Here is a 16,901-nt window from a genome sequence, read left to right as displayed (position 1 = left end):
TCATTGTTTTCAATGGAGCTCCCACCATTACAATGTTCTAATTGGCAGTGGTGGGAAAGTTCTGTATTAGTCAAGGAAGATGGGATGGGCAATGATGAGATGTAAGAAATCTCTAGTGGCTTAGAAGACCAGTGATAAAAAAAAGACAAAATATTGTGGGTGAGCAGCTGATGCAGATGATTTCAAGTTCCATTGTTTGTATGCTCTGGTAGCTGTGGGGCATTTGCCCATTAATGTGGATCAGGCATGAACTCAAATAAAGTTTTGCTTGCGGCTGAGGAGGACTCATCTGGAATACTGTATCCAGTTTCAAAACCTTTTTCTACATTAGGCCAGTTCTGATTACTAAAACCCTTGAATTCAGAGGCACAGTGGACATGGTTGCATACACTTTACTGTTTGCCAGATTGGATTGTAAAGTATGCTTTACTGGGCAGCACAGCCGGGATAGAGGAATTCTACAACTCATCAGCATACTTTTCTAATGCTCAGTGTTACCTATTAAATGTTGAGAATCATTAGTAAAAAAGAGGAATGGGAAAAAAGCGAGAGGAGCTGATAAGGAGTTTGGAATCTTAGGTCGGGTCTAAATATAATCCCTTCTTCTTTCATAGCAGAAGTTAGTAAATGACATACCAATGTCAACAGCATACCTTGCATAAATGGCATTTCTCAGTTGGAAGAGTTTGTGTGGTACCCATTTTATTCTTCCTCAGTCCCTTTAGCTGGTGTTTTTTCCTTCAGGATGATAAAATGAAGGGGATTTGCTCCATGTCACTGGAGTATAGAATGTTTGTGGCAGACTGTTTGCTATTCGCAATAGACAGCGCTTTTTGATAGATGCTGCTCAAGCACTGAGACAAGAACACCTCTGCGGGATGCAGATACATGTGTCCCATTGGGGTCCTACACAGGTGATGGCGCCTCACTAACAGCACAGAGCTTCTTGAGCTGAAATCTGGCCATTCCATTAACTGTGTATTTTCTTTCCTCTTACTCTGTCCTTGGACTGTTTAGGTGTTTCAAAGGCGAATGAACGGCAAAACAAACTTTTGGAGGAACTGGGATGAGTATGCTGCAGGGTTTGGGAACCTGACACAGGAGTTTTGGCTTGGTGAGTTACCAATCTTTCTTGTTAAGTAAAACCACAGTAGTTCACAGCACTCAGAGAATTTACATGTCCAGGCAGGAAAGAGATAAGGCCTCTTCAGAAAGGAGACATAGGGCCATATGTATCAAGCCAAATTGCATTCGCAAACGCCGAAATTCGCAGAATTTCGGCGTTTGCGAATGCAATTTGGCCAAATGGTATGTATGAAACAATTTTGGTCCAAAATAAGGAATCGCTAAATTTGCCATTCCTTATTTTGCGATTGCATTTAAGGAATTGCAAATTTTGCGATTCCTTAAATGCAATGTATCAAGGAAAAAAACATTAAAAAATGCCATTAAGGAATCGCAAATTACCACCAACTTCTAATTGGTGGTAAGTTGTGAATTCTTTCAAAAAAGCATTTTTTTTTAAATCAAAAGGTGCCATGTGACGCTCATACATGCCCTTAGGGCATGTATGTGCGCCATATGCGCACACATATCATTTTCAGGGGTGCAGCAGGGTGTTCTTGAGACACCCCTGCACCCTTGAAAATATTCACAATCTGCGATTAGCAAATTGCTAATCGCAAATTTCCCCTTCATTCCTATGGGCCTCCTGGCCCATAAAAATAAATGGGAAATTTGCGATTAGCAATTTCCTAATCGCAATTTAGGAATGTTAAGGAATCGCTAAAAAGAAGCGATTTCCTACATACATACCATTTTGCGATTTCTAAATAGCGATTCCTTAAAAATCGCTATTTAGGAATCGCAAAACGGAATGTTGATACATATGGCCCAAAGTGCACAGTAAGATCTGTTCTTGTGGCACAGCGCAGCGATTCAGAAAACTGCTGCATGAGCCACAAGTGAGAACCATTTATGAGGGTTTTAGACCAAACAGCGGTGAACTCGACCATTAAAGTGCTCGACTCAGTGCTGAAGTTGGGTAAATCCACCTAATGAATACAGATTAGTGGGGTATGAACTTCGAACTGTCCTGGACAGTGAGTTTTAGGACCGATTTCTGTGCCCACTGTTCTTACCATTTGCAGAGCAAGACAAGCATCACTTCAAACACTGTTCCTGAAGCAGAGATATCACGAGTATAGAAATGTTGACATTATTCCTGTTACTTTGACACAACACAACAGTGATTAACAGTTTGCATCAGAAAACATCAAGCTTATTAGTGAGGCCACTTCCTGCCATGTGACAGATTTGCAGATACAGAAGTAGTCATATTATCTTTTCCAGGTATTAGGAATGGGGGGTCACACCTCAAAGTCAGTGATTATATTAAATCTTGTTTTTTTTCTCACTATACCGCGGAGTCCTATGGCTGTTTGTTGCTAGTAATTAGTGCAAGATGTTTATTTAATAGTTATGTTGCGATGGATCTACTGCTCATGCTGGATAGTTTTTAGGGTTGACATCTAAAATCTGTATTTGGCTTTTTATCAAACAGCACTTTGCATTCTGGTCTTTTGGGCTACTGCCTTTAACAGAGATGTGATCTAGTCATGAAAGTGAAATGTGAGTGGGAGAGGCAGCAGAGCAGTATGAATTTAGGGACTGATGTGTCTGTTTCTTTCAGAACTATAACTTGGATAGGAAAAGATCACTTAAAAACCCCTGAATGCAAATTGTTACCTTAAAAACATGTCACACATGATACTGAGATACTTGGCAGCTATGAAATGGGATATGGTCTAGTCATTACTTTGAAATGGGAATGTTTGCTGACTGGGGACATTTTGCTGACTGGGTGGGGAACAGAGATATTTGTAGGGCAGAGATATGTTGACAGTGGGGTCAGAGGGATGATTGTAGGCTGGGGAGGGAATGTGTCCAGGTGTGTGTCATACATTGGAAGTGCAGGGATTGCAAGTTCTCCGATGTCAGATATGACTAGGTCATCAAGTGTTTTGAAGAAGGAAAACAGGAAAAATGAAGAAACACACGTTGCATGGGAAAACTTGCCAGTCTGTGCAGGTTGAGTAACCCTTTCAGATTCCATCTATCATAAAAAGGATAGTTTAGAAGGGAAAGAACAAAATGATCTAAGAATACCTTGCGAGCTTCCCCATTAAACATCAGTTCCTGGGAATCTGGAAGGTATTACAAATGCAGCTGCTAGTACACAATCTATTGTCACCATTCTCCACCTCAGAGGTTGTTAATGCACATTAGGATGTTCAACCACCTACCACAGCAAGTGAATAAGTGTGCAGTGGCTTTCAGGATTGCATGAATCCAATCAAAGATTGCAAGAAACAGGCTCAAAGGGCACTTGTGTCATGGTTAACCTGGAAGAGAATATGGAAATTGACCTGTACCAATGCAGAGTTCCCCATTCCGCACAGTTTTAAGCACAACAGGCGCCTGCAATCCTTGCAAGACTGTCATCAGCTAGCTTACAGTGTGAGCGACTTTATCACTACAATGCTTCCTCTGAATACGAGAGGGAGGAACAGATATAAAGATGGGAGAGTGGGGTTGAGTGAAGTAGAGCGAGAAAAAAAAGAGAGAAAAGAGCCTACGTGTATCGGTTGGACCTGATCTACAGCACTTTGCAGCCCTCCCAGCGTGAGGGTCCTTTTGAGAGAAGGGAAGAGTATACCTAGGTGATTGTGATTCACTCTGCTTTGAATTCTTAGGTAACGAGAACCTGCATAAGTTGACATCTCAGGGAGCCTATGAGCTGCGAGTTGATCTACGCACTAAGAATGAATCCGCCTACGCAGTCTACGACAGTTTCCGAGTGGACACACAAAACAACCACTACCGGCTACGACTCGGAAAATACAGTGGCACTGCTGGTAAGAAAGACACTATGGTGCACAGAAAGGCTCGGGGAAGTATGATATAGAATTTCTTTACTGGGGATAAGAATGTTTAAATCTGTACACTAATACCAGGAAGTGAGGACTGTCCGTATCCAAATGGAAGAACAACTTTTACTCTTGACATCAGACTATGGAAGGGTTCTACCCACATCTTAAAAATCGATTTAGGAGATTAAGTCCCCCACTTTGGTGAAATGAATAGTTAGTCATTCTTCAAATCTTGATTTCTCCTATTACTTGAGCCGAGATTTACACACACATAATTAGTATACCTGAAAGAAAGAATAAAGTTCAGCTACCTTCTGTGATCTAGAGACAGAAGAATTTCCCTCAGGTGCATTAGGCCATATTTTAATGTACTCATTTTTACACTGCATGATTTGAACCCTAAGTTGGTTGACAGAACACATCACAGAGACATAGGTATTGTAAGCAGTGTGTTAACATAGATAAAGAGGGTGCATGAAATAATTTGATGTTTAGTGTAAACGTATGAACGAATGAGCTTTATAGTATAAGAAATTTGATGCATTATAGAATATAGGCATAATCATCAATGGAATGTCTCAAAGCCATGTATGATCAAGCACAATGCATAGAAGGTACGTATTTAGTGTTGTTCTGATCTTGTTTAGAGAACTATCAAGGTGAAGGTAGGCTGCAAGAGAGTTCTAAATCTTAGGGACATTATTAGGAAAGGACTATTTCTATGTAGAGCTAGTATTGAACTTGGGAGTTTGAAATCAGGCAACAGATTACTCACTGATGATCTGTTCAGTTAGAATATTATCAGTCTGTGTGACAAGTATTCAGTAGTGCCCAAGAATACTTCTTTGTAGGGGAATCAGTGGTATTGTAGGTGCTATGAGCCTCAATGGGTAACCAATTCAAATAGGATGAATTTATTGAAAATTCTGATTAGAGTAGTGCAGAAGGAAAGGCTGCAAATCAAACCCAGGGAGGCCTATTACCACATTCAGCCATTAAGATTAACCTTGTTCCCAATATAGACATTAGATATTTCTGGAAAGAAAGCGACTAATATATCTTACAACTTTCAACAGGTAACGTGCAAGGCATAGAGTGCCTGCTAGCAGCTGCCACCCTATCAACTACAGGAATGTCTTTAGTTTCTTCTTTGACCTGATACATGCTGCTTCTTCCTGCCTTAGGTGATTCACTGAGCTACCACAACAACATGATCTTCTCTACAAGAGACCGTGATCGCAATAAACACATTATGCCCTGTTCCATCTCATACCGCGGGGCCTGGTGGTATAAGAATTGCCATTATGTCAACCTGAATGGGCTCTACGGGAACAATAAAGATCATCAGGTGAGAATGAACCAAAATAAAAGTTTCAAGTATAAAACAAAAAGTGTAAACCTTTTTGCTGAAAATCTGTTTCTCCATAAATGTGCATACCAATGCTTCTTTCACAATACAATTAGGAGCCGATTACGATGTCGGTTGGAAGGCCTACAACTGCTAGTTGGAAGCTTTCCTACCGTGTTGGAGACTTTCCGACAAACTTGGTTGGTTTTTGGTCCGACCACCCGATTACGATGTTGGCGGTCGGAACGTAAGCCGGCCAATCATTCCAACTCGGTTCCAACCGACGCTCGGAGAATTCCTGTCGGTCAGAACCGCACCGCAATCCCCTATGGACGGGGTTTCCGCCATTGGGATTACGATGTCGGTTTCCGACAGTCTTTCGGTGCCGACCCTTCCGACATGCAAAGCAATTTAGGTGGTCACTAGCCACTGTGGTCTACAGTTGGTGGACGAAGGGGGGCCTAGGGTACCCCCTGTGAAAATCCGCAGTGTGTGACAGGCACCATGGGGTATCTGCCATAGGGTGCAGGTTTTTACACACAAACCCATTTGTCTATAGGAGCCTGTATTACGGCCAGTTTATGGCCGTAACACAAGCTCCCATAGAGAACAGTGGGAATACAACCGAACAGTGTCCGAGACGGTGTTAGTCAGAGGCAACTCCAACCAACATCGTAATAAGCCCCCCTGTGCTGTGAACAGGTGCCTTTGGCTTGCACGCACTGTGTTTGAAAACACATGTTCAAATAAGACTGAAGTCAATATCTGATTACAAAAATTCAGAAGTACTGAAAGAATTTTGATGTTTTGCATGGGGAAGGAAAACAATATTGAGGACACCAAAATGGTATTATAAGAACACGTGTAGTGCTCTGGCAACTCATTTAGAGATCATCTGAGCGGTCCCTGGTAAGAAAGGTAAAGTATGTGAAAGACATTATGCCAAAATTTAAGGAACCTGTGGCACACTGCAGATATATGAAACGATCTGCATGGGTTGACTGGCATCCAGTGGCGGCTCACACAAGAGCAGTGGGCGGTCGGGCGGGGTAGTGGAATTTGAGAGTTGACTGGCTAAGTAATATTAAATAAATAAAACCACGTACTTTGCACTCCCCACATCGCCGGTGCTGAGGTGAATGCAAAGTAAGTGTTTTTTAAATTATTTATTTAATATTACTTAGCACGCCATCTGGCGATTTCCACCACTCTGCACCCCGCCTCACCAATCTTACCTGTGCAAGCCACTACTGCTGCCATCAAAGACATACAAACTGCCCTGCGCTCTACAGTGTTTTGATATGTGGTGGTATAAATGTCAAGTAGGGTCTTATACTATTAGACCTGTTATTTTGTAATGGTGATAACTTAATATATATGGTGGACTGACTGTTTAAATACAGCATGGGATTCTGATTACGAAAGCCATTCATCTGCCCACTTCACCATATCTGGTATAACTTAATAAGAATTAATAGAAATTGGTTATAATACGCGCCAATTTGTTTTAAAAAATTAATTAGCTGTGATCGAGGACTGTTCCATGTCTTATCAGGATCTGACAAAAAGAAATGTCTAATTTGAAGAAATCAAATAAATTCATTTCAAGGTATACATTATTCATTTCATGGTATACAGTATTGTTCTTGAATATTTAAAAAGCATTAAAACTGTCCATCCAAGTACTGTTGGTAGATTTACTGCAATGTATTCTTCCATAATTTGCAGTCACTAGATGCAGAGATTAAAGGAAAACCATTATAGCCATAATTGGAGTTTAAAATTCTATGCAGTGCTTTGTCTGAATTAAGCCGTCTGACTACAATAATATCTAATAGTACATGTACTTAACAAAAGGAATGGCTAATGATTTAATACAACACTTAATAGTTTATACCACAGATGAGCGAGAGATTCCAACATCAATGTTTTGATAGATGTTGGCCTACAGCAGCTCAATAATGAAACCTAAAACTAAGGAAAGCACTGTCACCTTGAGTAAAAAGTAAGAACAATAGTTACTTACCTGTAATCTGTGGTTCTCCAGTATTGGTGTCTTTCATAGATTCACATGTCTGAATCATTCCCCGTCGTCGGAGTGGGAGTCCCACGGTACATAAAAAAGCAATAATATGCCTATAGAAAAACCAAAACCTTGGTAATAACAAACCTGGTAGTTAAATAGCCCTAAGCTACAGTGTACAAAACTTCCACACTCATGACTATCCTAGTCATTTTGTAGAGACCAAACTGCAGCCCATCAGGTGACAGCACCCACCAGAATGTTCTCCTCAGAGGCTCAGGCTCTCAGATTTTCTCGCACAGGAGTGAAACCAAAATAATTGCCTGAGGGAGCCTCTGAGGGGAGGTGGGCGAGTGCATGTGAATCTATGAAAGACACCAATACTGGAGAACCACAGATTACAGGTAAGTAACTATTGTTCTTCTCCAGTATTGGGGTGTCATTCATAGATTCACATGCCTGAATCAGAGTAGATAGCAGTACAGAAGAACATCATGCTCATTAGACGCGTATTGTATCATAGTATAGAAGCATAAATAGCCAAACAATAATAACATGTTAGAAGCGTCTAAAAAGAGCATATAGGAGGAGGGAGAACAGAGGCTCACCTTATTTGAAAAGATTACAAAGAACTGCTCTTCCCACCGAAGCATCTGCATCACTGGCCGAGTCCAAACAGTAGTGTCTGGTAAAAGTGTGCCTGCTGGACCAAGTTGCAGCTCTGCAGATCTGAAGAAGAGGCACACCCGCGAAAAGAGCGGTGGAAGAGGATACCGCTCTTGTAGAGTGCGCTCTTGGTAAAGACTGTAAGGGTCTTCCTGCTTGTTGATGACAGAGTCCAAATGCTGAGGAAACCCATCAGGCTATAGTCTCTTTGGATACCGCGCATCCCTGGCGCAGTTTTCCATAGGCCACAAACAGTTGGTCTGTTTTGCGAATAGTGGCTGTTCATTGAAGGTAGAACTTGAGACATCTCCTGATGTCTAAAGAGTGTAAAGCTTCTTTAGCCGCTGATTGTGGATTTGAAAAAAATGTCTTGAGAATCACCGGCTCATTAAGATGAAAGTCAGATGGATCTTTGGGCATGTACCTAGGATTAGTACGTAGCACCACGGAATCTGAAGTAAATTGGAAGAAAAGAGATTTAGAGGTGAATGCTTGAATGTCACTGACCCTTCTAGCTGACGTCAATGCCAAGAGTACAGAGACCTTCCATGAAAGGAATTTGAGGTCAATCTTATGAATGGGTTCAAAGGGGTATCGCAAGAGTTGAGCGAGCACCACATTCAAATGCCAAGTTGGAGGTGAACGTCGAATTGGAGGAAACATACGGAATAGTCCTTTAAAAAATTGCTGAATTACCCTTGAAGAAAAAAGAGAATTTGATCCGTCTTGACGGAATCTGGAAATGGCTGCCAGAAATACCTTTAGAGTTGAATGCGATAAACCTGATCTAGCCAGATGAAGGAAGAAAGGCAAGATCTGTTCTGGTCTAGCATGGATGGGATGTAGATCAGCAGAGCGACACCAGGCACAAAAACGCTTCCATTTGAGCTTGTAGGTTTTAATCGTGGCTGGCACTCTAGCATTGGCCAGAACTTCTTGACAATCTGAAGGGATGTCTAAGTGGGCGAACTCATTGTGTTGAGGACCCAAGCTGATAATTTCAAGGAAGCTGGGTCCGGATGGCACTCTTGGCCCCCTTGAGTGGTTAGGAGATTCGGTATTTGAGGCAGTTGGATTGGACTGCACTCCGAGAGTAGCAGAAGTTCGGTGAACCAATATTGTCGGGGCCACCTTGGAGCGATCAGGATTAGTCGACATGGTTGCCTCTTCATCTTCCTGATGACCTTGGGGACTAAAGGAATCGGTGGAAAGGCGTATGCAAATATCCGAAACCAGTTAATCGAAAGGGCATCCCCGCATGTGTTCTTGTGGGGAATCCAGCTTGCAAAGCATGGGCATTTCCGGTTCTGATTCGTCGCAAACAAATCCAGGTCCGGGTGACCCCACTCTCGGAATACTCGATCCAGGATTGGCTGATGGATCTTCCATTTGTGATTGAATACAGCAGACCTGCTGAGGGAGTCCGCTAGCACATTGGAAACCCCTGGAACACGGATCGCTGAAAGATTGATGTCGTGATCCAGAGCCCAATTCCAAATCTCTTGTGCTTGACGAGATAACCGGGCCGACCTTGTGCCTCCCTGTTTTTTCAGGTAATGCATGCTGATCGTATTGTCTGTTCGAATTAGAACCGTGGAACCCTCGATGATTTTTTTAAAAGGACTTCAGAGCGAGAAAAATGGCTCGTAGCTCTAGGAGGTTTATGTGCCACTTTTTCTGTTGTACGTTCCATTTTCCATTGATTGTCATTCCCTGGAGGTGTGCGCCCCAGCCCTCCAGAGAAGCAATAACGATGAATCTGGGCACCTCTGTCAGGAATGCACATCCCACTTGCAGGTTGCTCGTTTGCATCCACCATTAAATGGAGTTCCTCATCCGAGGAGTTATGTTGATTATGTCCTCGAAGGATCCTACCACCTGAACCCACTGAAGACTGAGCTCTTCCTGCAATGGCCTCATTTTTAGACGACAGTTGGGGATGAGAGGGATACAGAACGAGATCATCCCTAGGAAAGACTTGAACTTGCGAACAGAAACGCACTCTTTTTTCAGCAATATGTAAGCCATTCTGTGGATCTTTATCTGTCTTTCGTTTGAAACAAAAACTCGGGCAAGTTGCGTGTCCAACGTTGCTCCCAAGAAAGACTTCCTTTGGGATGGAGTCAGATGAGACTTTTCGAAATTTACTGAGAAACCCAGGCTCTGGAATAGTGAGAGGCACCTTTGAACGTGAGCTTCTGCTGTGACTAGAGAACTGGCCTTGATAAGGCAGTTGTCCAAATATGGGTCAATTTGAATTCCTTCCAATCGAAGATGAGCTGCTACCGGAGCTAATATCTTTGTGAAAACTCTGGGGGCTGAACGCAGTCCAAAAGGGAGAACTTTGAACTGAAAGTCCCTGCCAGCCACTCTGAACCTTAAAAACTTCCTGTGTCTGGGAAGGATGGGCACATGGAAGTATGCGTCCTGAAGGTCGAGTGTTGCCATGTGATCCCCTTCTGAGAGAAACTGGAGGATTTCTTGAAGTGTTAACATCCGGAAGGACAATTTTTTGAGGTATTTGTTGAGGGCACGTAGGTCGAGGATGGGGCGCCATTCCCCTGCCTTTTTGCGAATCAGGAAAAATCTCTAATAAAATCCTTTCCCTCTTTGCAATCGAGGTACCTTTTCGATTGCTCCTTTTCGAATCATGGAATATATTTGGGAGAACAGCTCTTTGAGATGAGCTAGTGGTGGACCTTTTGGGGGAGAATTTGGAGGGGCTTAGACAAATTGTAGAATGTGGTCCCTGGATACAACGTCCAGGACCCATATGTCCGTAGTAATCTTGGACCAATTTGATAAGTAGTGGGATATTCTTCCTCCAATTTGTAAATTTGGCTTGGGTAGAAGTGGTGGCAGGTTGTACGTCTCACTTGCTTTTGCTGGTGTTTCTTCCTCGATAAGAGGATTTCCTTCTTGTCTGGGAATAATTGTTTCCTTTCTGACCGTACAATTGTTGTCTGTACGGTTGGTATCTTTGGTTACCTTGCGTGTTGTTATATGAACGCTGCTGCGAGTAACTTTCTCTGTTTGAGAAATTGCCTCTTCCTCTTGCACCACAAAAGGAAGACTTACGGAATTGCAGAGTTCCCAGCGATCGTGCTGTTTCCGTGTCCTTCTTTATGACTTGTAAAGCCTCATCCAGGTGTTGCCCGAAAAGGAACTCTCCATCATAGGCCATGTCCATGATCTTAGACTGGACCTCCAAGCGAAATGATGTAGATTTGAGCAATCCTTGTCTTCTCAGAACAGCTGCACCCGCCAGCTGTCTGAAACCTGTAGCCGCCAAGTCCACTGCAGCATCAATTATTTCAGCCGATGCACATTCACCTTCGTGCAATATCTTTTTGGCTTCAAACCTCTCAGGCTCCGAAAGCTTCTCAATGTAAGGCGCTATGTCTGACAACATCTGCCTGTCATACCTCCCAAGTATCGCTAGGGAGTTCGCGGCACGGACAGTAGTTGCCGCTATAGTCGAGACCTTCTTGCCTATTGAATCAAGACGTCTTCCCTCCCTATCCGGGGGAGCAGTGATTTGCGAGGAAGGATTTCTGGCCCTCCTCTGAGCCGCCTCGGCAACAACTGAATCTGTTTTAGCTTGACCAATAAGGCATGCCGGAGAAGTGAGAGGCGTCTTATATTTCTTATCCACTCGAGGTAGAACTGCCGGGAGAGAGTTTGGCGTAGCCATTATCTTCAAACCCTCCTTCCAAATAAAGTCAATCTTCAAAATCATACAGAAAGCAATCATCCTGTTTAGCCTCCATGGTGATGAGAAACCTTTTAGTTGCCCTGTCGATGATTTGATGAAAAGTCGCAATGTCTACCGGCGGAAAGTCCGCTGTAGGTGGACCAGCTGCAGAAGGAATTTGCGCTTGATACTCATCCCACTCCGACAGTACTGACTTGTCGTCTACCTCGCCTTCTTCTCTTTCCTAATCAGAAGTAACATCATCCTGGGTGTGATGAGATGGTACTGGCGAGGGAGGTATTGTAGGTTGTGTCTCCGAAGTTGGCAGCGGAGAAGATTGTCTTGGTGGTCTTAATGGTGCCGTAGATGTTTGTGGCATAGGCGTTGAGAGGCGTGAATCACCTGATTCTGAAGGTGGGAATCGGCGATAATAGTCACTCAACATATACTGAAGGTTATGTAGTAGATCCAATGGCATCTGCGCGGAAGGCACCGGCACAGGAGCCCGACCAAAAGGCTCAAGGAATTGTTCCTCTTCGTGTTCTTCATCCTGGTATTTTATAAGCAGCACAGATGGGCTTCTGGCTGCACGAAAACTTTCATCCTCGTAGGATTCCTCCTCTTCCTCCTCAGAGTCTAACAACTGCTCTGGCAATTTTAATGGAGATAGAGCTGTTAGGGATGATCCACGTCTTTCTAGCAATGAAGCTGTGGTAGACGGTGACGGAAAAGGAATTGTAGACGGCTTGGCTGACCACACTTGCAGTTCTGTACAAGCTGACAGTGGAGGCGTCGACGGTACCACCGTCGTCGTGGACGGAGAAAAACCAGTATACGTCTGTGGAAAAGCAATGTTCGCCAACGGTGTGTCTGTCGACGTTACCATCTTCGTCGACGGTGACGTCGTCGACGGGAGTGTCTTCTACGTCGACGATGACTTTGTCGACGGGAGTGTCTTCTTCGTCGACGATGATGTCGTCGACTGGAGTATTTTCTTCGTCGACGGTAACGTCGTCGGCGGGAGCGATTTCTTCGACAACGATGATGTCGTCGACGGCAGGGTAATCCTCGGAGGGTGATCTTCGTCGACGATGAGCTCGTCGACGATAAGACAGTCGTCGACGACAAAGTACTCGTCAACGGTACCTTTAGAATCTTGATCGATGGCTCTATCTTCATCGACGAGATGGGACGAATTGATACCTGAACCAGCATAGACGGTGAGGAGGCTGCAGACATCACCATAGCTGGTCTTGGTGAGGAGAATGTCACGTAGATGTTGAAGAAGCGCTGACGTGAAGAGATGTCGACAGTGGAGCTGTCGTCGACGCTGAAATAGACAAAGTCTTACTCTGGGGTAAAATTTTATGAGAAGCTGTCTTGGACGATGAAGATTTTCCAGTTTTCCTTGGGGGCGTACCAGGACCAGATTTAACAGGTGGAGAAGCCTTTTTTGAAGTAGAAGGCACGCCAGAATCCTGAGAGGATTGGGCTTTCTTCAACACCTTTGCCCCAGGAGAAGCCTTCTCAACCTCAGCCTTCCTCTTTCTAAAGGACCTAGTAGACCCCGAGGCTATACTCCCTATCTCAGAAACTGGGTTATCCTGGTCCTTGATCTTTTGGAGCCACAGGAGAAGACGACCCTCTCTGTCCCTGAGGGTTTTCTGAGGAAAGGTTCTGCAGATCTTACACTCCTTTACCTCATGATCTGGATATAAACAATATATGCACTTCTTGTGAGGATCCTCCTTAAACAGCCTCAGCTTCCCACAAGAATCACAAGCCCTAAAGAGGGATCTTGAAGTAGACATCTTTAGAAGGTAAAAACCCAACCAAAGTAAGAAGAAACTGAGCAGAGCTCAGGGAGACTCCCTTCACACGACGTGTGGTGGGAAAATCTGAGAGCCTGAGGAGAACATTCTGGTGGGTGCTGTCGCCTGATTGGCTGCAGTTTGGTCTATACAAAATGACTAGGATAGTCATGAGTGTGGAAGTTTTGTACACTGTAGCTTAGGGCTACTTTACTTCCTGGTTTGTTATTACCAAGGTTTTGGTTTTTCTATAGGCATAATATTGCTTTTTTTTGTACTGTGGGACTCCCACTCCAACGACGGGGAATGATTCAGCGATGTGAATCTATGAAAGACACCCCAATACTGGAGAAATATATTTCACCTTGGTGCTATTTAATGTTTAAATAAATCACATTTACTATAGAATTACCTCCTTGGTGGTGCCATGTCCTTCTGTGCATGACGGGGTGGATGCTGTGCGAGGGGCTCTGACCGCTGGTTGAAGAGACTTTATCACACACACACACATATATATATATATATATGTTTGTGTATATATATATATATATATGCATATATATATATATATCATTTCAGAAAAGAGAGTTGTCCCCTCGAAGAAGCCACACAGAGGAGGTAATGTTCTTGCTTTAATAGGAAAGCTGCCGCATGGAATACAGGACGCTCACCCAGTCTTTAGAGCCCTGACGCGTTTCGTGCTCACTCGCACTTTCTCAAAGGGCACAGGCATCTGGTAATCACATCGTGTTGCACGGGGCACTGAATAAAGTTTTCTAGTCCCGCCTCAAGGGGCGTAGTCAGGCTCAGTGCCTGATGGTTCTTGTAGTGCTCCCAAATCCATCTCTAGTGAGTCGCGGTGCGTTACTCCATATTATTGCCATATTTCCCAAGTGGGTAGTGAGGGTACCCTGTAAACTCCAGGCGGCAAATAACATCTTCCCTCGCAGCCTTCTCTCCACAACAGCGAGGCGCCCCTGGGCGCCAGCATGGGACCGATGATAACGGCGGGGTTCCTTCACGGCAGGACTGGCCGTCATTAATCATTTCAGAAAAGAGAGTTGTCCCCTCGAAGAAGCCACACAGAGGAGGTAATGTTCTTGCTTTAATAGGAAAGCTGCCACATGGAATACAGGACGCTCACCCAGTCTTTAGAGTCCTGACGCGTTTCGTGCTCACTCGCACTTTCTCAAAGGGCACAGGCATCTGGTAATCACATCGTGTTGCACGGGGCACTGAATAAAGTTTTCTAGTCCCGCCTCAAAGGGCGTAGTCAGGCTCAGTGCCTGATGGTTCTTGTAGTGCTCCCAAATCCATCTCTAGTGAGTCGCGGTGCGTTACTCCATATTATTGCCATATTTCCCAAGTGGGTAGTGAGGGTACCCTGTAAACTCCAGGCGGCATATAACATCTTCCCTCGCAGCCTTCTCTGCACAACAGCGAGGCGCCCCTGGGCGCCAGCATGGGACCGATGATAACGGCGGGGTTCCTTCACGGCAGGACTGGCCGTCATTAATCATTTCAGAAAAGAGAGTTGTCCCCTCGAAGAAGCCACACAGAGGAGGTAATGTTCTTGCTTTAATAGGAAAGCTGCCGCATGGAATACAGGACGCTCACCCAGTCTTTAGAGCCCTGACGCGTTTCGTGCTCACTCGCACTTTCTCAAAGGGCACAGGCATCTGGTAATCACATCGTGTTGCACGGGGCACTGAATAAAGTTTTCTAGTCCCGCCTCAAAGGGCGTAGTCAGGCTCAGTGCCTGATGGTTCTTGTAGTGCTCCCAAATCCATCTCTAGTGAGTCGCGGTGCGTTACTCCATATTATTGCCATATTTCCCAAGTGGGTAGTGAGGGTACCCTGTAAACTCCAGGCGGCAAATAACATCTTCCCTCGCAGCCTTCTCTCCACAACAGCGAGGCGCCCCTGGGCGCCAGCATGGGACCGATGATAACGGCGGGGTTCCTTCACGGCAGGACTGGCCGTCATTAATCATTTCAGAAAAGAGAGTTGTCCCCTCGAAGAAGCCACACAGAGGAGGTAATGTTCTTGCTTTAATAGGAAAGCTGCCGCATGGAATACAGGACGCTCACCCAGTCTTTAGAGCCCTGACGCGTTTCGTGCTCACTCGCACTTTCTCAAAGGGCACAGGCATCTGGTAATCACATCGTGTTGCACGGGGCACTGAATAAAGTTTTCTAGTCCCGCCTCAAAGGGCGTAGTCAGGCTCAGTGCCTGATGGTTCTTGTAGTGCTCCCAAATCCATCTCTAGTGAGTCGCGGTGCGTTACTCCATATTATTGCCATATTTCCCAAGTGGGTAGTGAGGGTACCCTGTAAACTCCAGGCGGCAAATAACATCTTCCCTCGCAGCCTTCTCTCCACAACAGCGAGGCGCCCCTGGGCGCCAGCATGGGACCGATGATAACGGCGGGGTTCCTTCACGGCAGGACTGGCCGTCATTAATCATTTCAGAAAAGAGAGTTGTCCCCTCGAAGAAGCCACACAGAGGAGGTAATGTTCTTCCTTTAATAGGAAAGCTGCCGCATGGAATACAGGACGCTCACCCAGTCTTTAGAGCCCTGACGCGTTTCGTGCTCACTCGCACTTTCTCAAAGGGCACAGGCATCTGGTAATCACATCGTGTTGCACGGGGCACTGAATAAAGTTTTCTAGTCCCGCCTCAAAGGGCGTAGTCAGGCTCAGTGCCTGATGGTTCTTGTAGTGCTCCCAAATCCATCTCTAGTGAGTCGCGGTGCGTTACTCCATATTATTGCCATATTTCCCAAGTGGGTAGTGAGGGTACCCTGTAAACTCCAGGCGGCAAATAACATCTTCCCTCGCAGCCTTCTCTCCACAACAGCGAGGCGCCCCTGGGCGCCAGCATGGGACCGATGATAACGGCGGGGTTCCTTCACGGCAGGACTGGCCGTCATTAATCATTTCAGAAAAGAGAGTTGTCCCCTCGAAGAAGCCACACAGAGGAGGTAATGTTCTTGCTTTAATAGGAAAGCTGCCGCATGGAATACAGGACGCTCACCCAGTCTTTAGAGCCCTGACGCGTTTCGTGCTCACTCGCACTTTCTCAAAGGGCACAGGCATCTGGTAATCACATCGTGTTGCACGGGGCACTGAATAAAGTTTTCTAGTCCCGCCTCAAAGGGCGTAGTCAGGCTCAGTGCCTGATGGTTCTTGTAGTGCTCCCAAATCCATCTCTAGTGAGTCGCGGTGCGTTACTCCATATTATTGCCATATTTCCCAAGTGGGTAGTGAGGGTACCCTGTAAACTCCAGGCGGCAAATAACATCTTCCCTCGCAGCCTTCTCTCCACAACAGCGAGGCGCCCCTGGGCGCCAGCATGGGACCGATGATAACGGCGGGGTTCCTTCACGGCAGGACTGGCCGTCATTAATCATTTCAGAAAAGAGAGT

At 45.0% G+C, this 16,901-nt stretch overlaps 1 protein-coding gene across 11 annotated transcripts in view; it reads left to right on the top strand.

Annotated features, from left to right (window-relative positions):
• The window catches only part of TNXB (tenascin XB), a 775,055-nt gene that overhangs the window by 692,200 nt on the left and 65,954 nt on the right, over positions 1–16,901 (top strand). For all 11 annotated transcript variants that reach the window (XM_078645877.1, XM_078645868.1, XM_078645870.1 and 8 more), the window contains 3 exons: positions 1,018–1,114; positions 3,756–3,917; positions 5,117–5,280. In XM_078645877.1, coding sequence (XP_078502003.1) covers positions 1,018–1,114; positions 3,756–3,917; positions 5,117–5,280 — 423 coding nt within the window. The remainder of the gene's footprint in view (positions 1–1,017; positions 1,115–3,755; positions 3,918–5,116; positions 5,281–16,901) is intronic.

The sequence above is a fragment of the Lissotriton helveticus genome, chromosome 5_1 (assembly GCF_964261635.1).
Source record: "Lissotriton helveticus chromosome 5_1, aLisHel1.1, whole genome shotgun sequence".
In the NCBI taxonomy this organism is placed as follows: Eukaryota; Metazoa; Chordata; class Amphibia; order Caudata; family Salamandridae; genus Lissotriton; species Lissotriton helveticus.
The sequence above is the reverse complement of the archived record's forward strand: the minus strand, read 5'-3'. Positions and strand labels throughout refer to the sequence as shown.